Here is a 2,563-nt window from a genome sequence, read left to right as displayed (position 1 = left end):
TAAAAAAAAAAAGTGCTTGGTAAAGGTAAAAAAAAAAAAAAAAGGTGCCCTGTTCACATGCCATGGTGGCATGCCTCTTTAACCTCAGCACAAGAAGGTGGTGGTGTTGGGTCAGCACCACACTTTGGCAACCTTTATCCCCAGGTAGTTTTTGGTGCCCCCTGGATAGGAGGTTGGGTGGGCCTTGGGGCCACACTGGGAGTAGAAACTGCAAGTGGAACTGGGATTGAACCTAGGTTCTTCCAGCCCACAGCCAGTTGCCATACCGACTGCACTACACAGCTTTCCTGAAGTTCTTTGTTCACCGGCAAAAATGTTATCCCAGAGACTCGATCTTTGGGCAGATTCTCTACTGTAAATTTGGAACCAAGAGTATTGATTTGCTTGTATCAAGTCTGATAACCAAGCCACAACAGAGAATGACCTGTGCCTGACCTTATCTCTCTCCTTTCAGAGGTCCTCATCTTCTTGTGAACTCCAGCTGTTTTCTGCATTCTCCTTCTCTGGCATTTGTCCAACTAGTGGAGTCTAATTTAAACCGAACGTGTATTAAAGACTCTGAAAGCCAGCAGTTCCTTTACTGCACCCGTCGGTGCACTGGACTACCTCAATTGCGAACTAATGCAGTGCAGACATTTCATACATCTGCTTACTGGCATCAAGAACTTCAAGAGAAACCTCAATCTAACCAACGTACTGCAAACCAGAGTGTTGAGCATACTGCAGCTGTATCTGACAAGGGCATAGAGACTGCTGTGGGGAAAAAATCCTTGAGCCAAAGAATTATGGAGGAGCTGAAACACTATTACAATGGATTCCACTTGCTTTGGATTGATACAAAAGTTGCTGCCAGGATGGTATGGAGGCTGCTACATGGGCAGGTTCTCACTAGGAGAGAGAGGCGAAGGGTGAGTATGACTTTGATGGACACGTTGGTGTCAAATTGCTAAACTAGTATGGCCAAACACCTGATGCCACTAAAGAAATCAAATCTATTTGATAACCAGATAATGTTTCAAGAGAAGTAAAATGTGGGCATCAGCTTACAACTGCCTGGGGAAGGTAGCACGTATTAACAGGTGACAGCTTCTCCACCTTCAAGGCTGAAATCCTATGTGTTTCTTCATAAGTGGTAAAGCACAAGCAGTGGCAAAACAGGTCCCCTGTGCTCTGCCAGGGCACCCCAGTCTTGTGCTGGGAGAGCATCTCCAGAATGAGAGGAGTGTTTGGTCTCTCTGGGCCAATTGGCTTTTGTGAGAGAGAGTGACAAGGAGGCATTGTTGTTGCAGTGCTTCACAAGTGTCATGTATTGTCATTTATGTGCAGAAAGGCCATCTTGATAATGCCATGCATCTCATTCAGGTTGTCAAAGCCTGTGTGTAACTGTGGCAAAATCAGATTTGTCAGACTGAAAAATAATCCCTGCCCTGCTGTTCCTTCTGCAGCTGCTGAGAACCTGTGCTGATCTCTTCCGGTTGGTCCCCTTTTTGGTCTTCATCATTGTTCCCTTCATGGAGTTCCTGTTACCCGTATTCCTGAAACTCTTCCCAGAAATGCTGCCGTCGACATTTGAGACGCAATCTAAAAAGGTTTGTGAGCTTGCTGGCCACGCTTGCTGAGAGCAGGACAATTAATAGATTCATAGATGCTCGGGTCAGAGGGGACCTCAACAGATCATCAAGTCTGACCCCCTGCCCTAGGCAGAAAAGAGCGCTGGGATCAGATGACCACAGCCTGATGCCTGTCCAGCCTTCTCTTAAAGACCCCCAGGGCAGGGGAGAGCACAACCTCCCTTGGAAGCCCATTCCAAGTTCTGGCCACCCTTACTGTGAAGAAGTTTGATCTGATGTCTAGCTTAAATCTGCTCTCTGTCCGTTTGTGACCATTGTTCCTTGTTAGCCCAAAAGGCACCCTGGTGAACAGAGCATCTCTGGTTCCTTGCTGTGCCCCCCTAATGAATTTGTAGGTGGCCACAAGATTGCCCCTCAGCCTTCTGAAGAGATCCAGGTCCCTTAGTCACTTCTCATAGGGCTTGGCCTGCAAACCCTTAACCACATGAGTGGCCCTCCTCCAGACCCTCTCGAGGTTATCCACATCCTTCTTAAACTACGGCACCTATGTGCCTCTTTTTTTTCCCCCTTAGGATTCCCTGGATTTCTCTGTTTAGTCATGGAGGTTTTCTGGCCCCTTTCCCCCTTTTCCTTTGCAATGGGATCGTTTCCCCCTGCGCTCAAAGGATCGTTTCCTTTAGGAACGACCACCCTTCCTGGACTCCCAGCTCACCAATACTCCTATCCTGCAGTGTGTCATTGACTAAGCTTCTGAGCCCACTGAAGTTAGCCTTCTTAAAGTCAAGCACTTCAACCCTACTAGATATCTTTCCCACCCTACACTGTATGGTGAATTTGATTGATTGATGGTCACTGTCCCCAAGGTGACCACAAATCTGCAGCTCCCCTACCAGGTCATCCCCTGTAGCCAACACCAAGTCCAGTAAGGCATTGCCCCTAGTGGGACTGTATACCTCCTGCATTAGTTGAAGGTCCTGTACGCAGGTTAAGAA

General features: G+C 47.6%; 1 protein-coding gene across 1 annotated transcript in view; it reads left to right on the top strand.

Annotated features, from left to right (window-relative positions):
• LETM2 (leucine zipper and EF-hand containing transmembrane protein 2) overlaps positions 1 to 2,563 on the top strand; it is a 32,406-nt gene that overhangs the window by 6,667 nt on the left and 23,176 nt on the right. Inside the window, exons 2-3 of the mRNA XM_019514449.1 lie at positions 455 to 908; positions 1,446 to 1,589. Of these exons, the coding sequence (XP_019369994.1) occupies positions 455 to 908; positions 1,446 to 1,589 (598 nt within the window). The remainder of the gene's footprint in view (positions 1 to 454; positions 909 to 1,445; positions 1,590 to 2,563) is intronic.

The sequence above is a fragment of the Gavialis gangeticus genome, unplaced genomic scaffold, assembly GCF_001723915.1.
Source record: "Gavialis gangeticus isolate Ggan-Ray unplaced genomic scaffold, GavGan_comp1, whole genome shotgun sequence".
Classification (NCBI taxonomy): domain Eukaryota; kingdom Metazoa; phylum Chordata; order Crocodylia; family Gavialidae; genus Gavialis; species Gavialis gangeticus.
The sequence above is the reverse complement of the archived record's forward strand: the minus strand, read 5'-3'. Positions and strand labels throughout refer to the sequence as shown.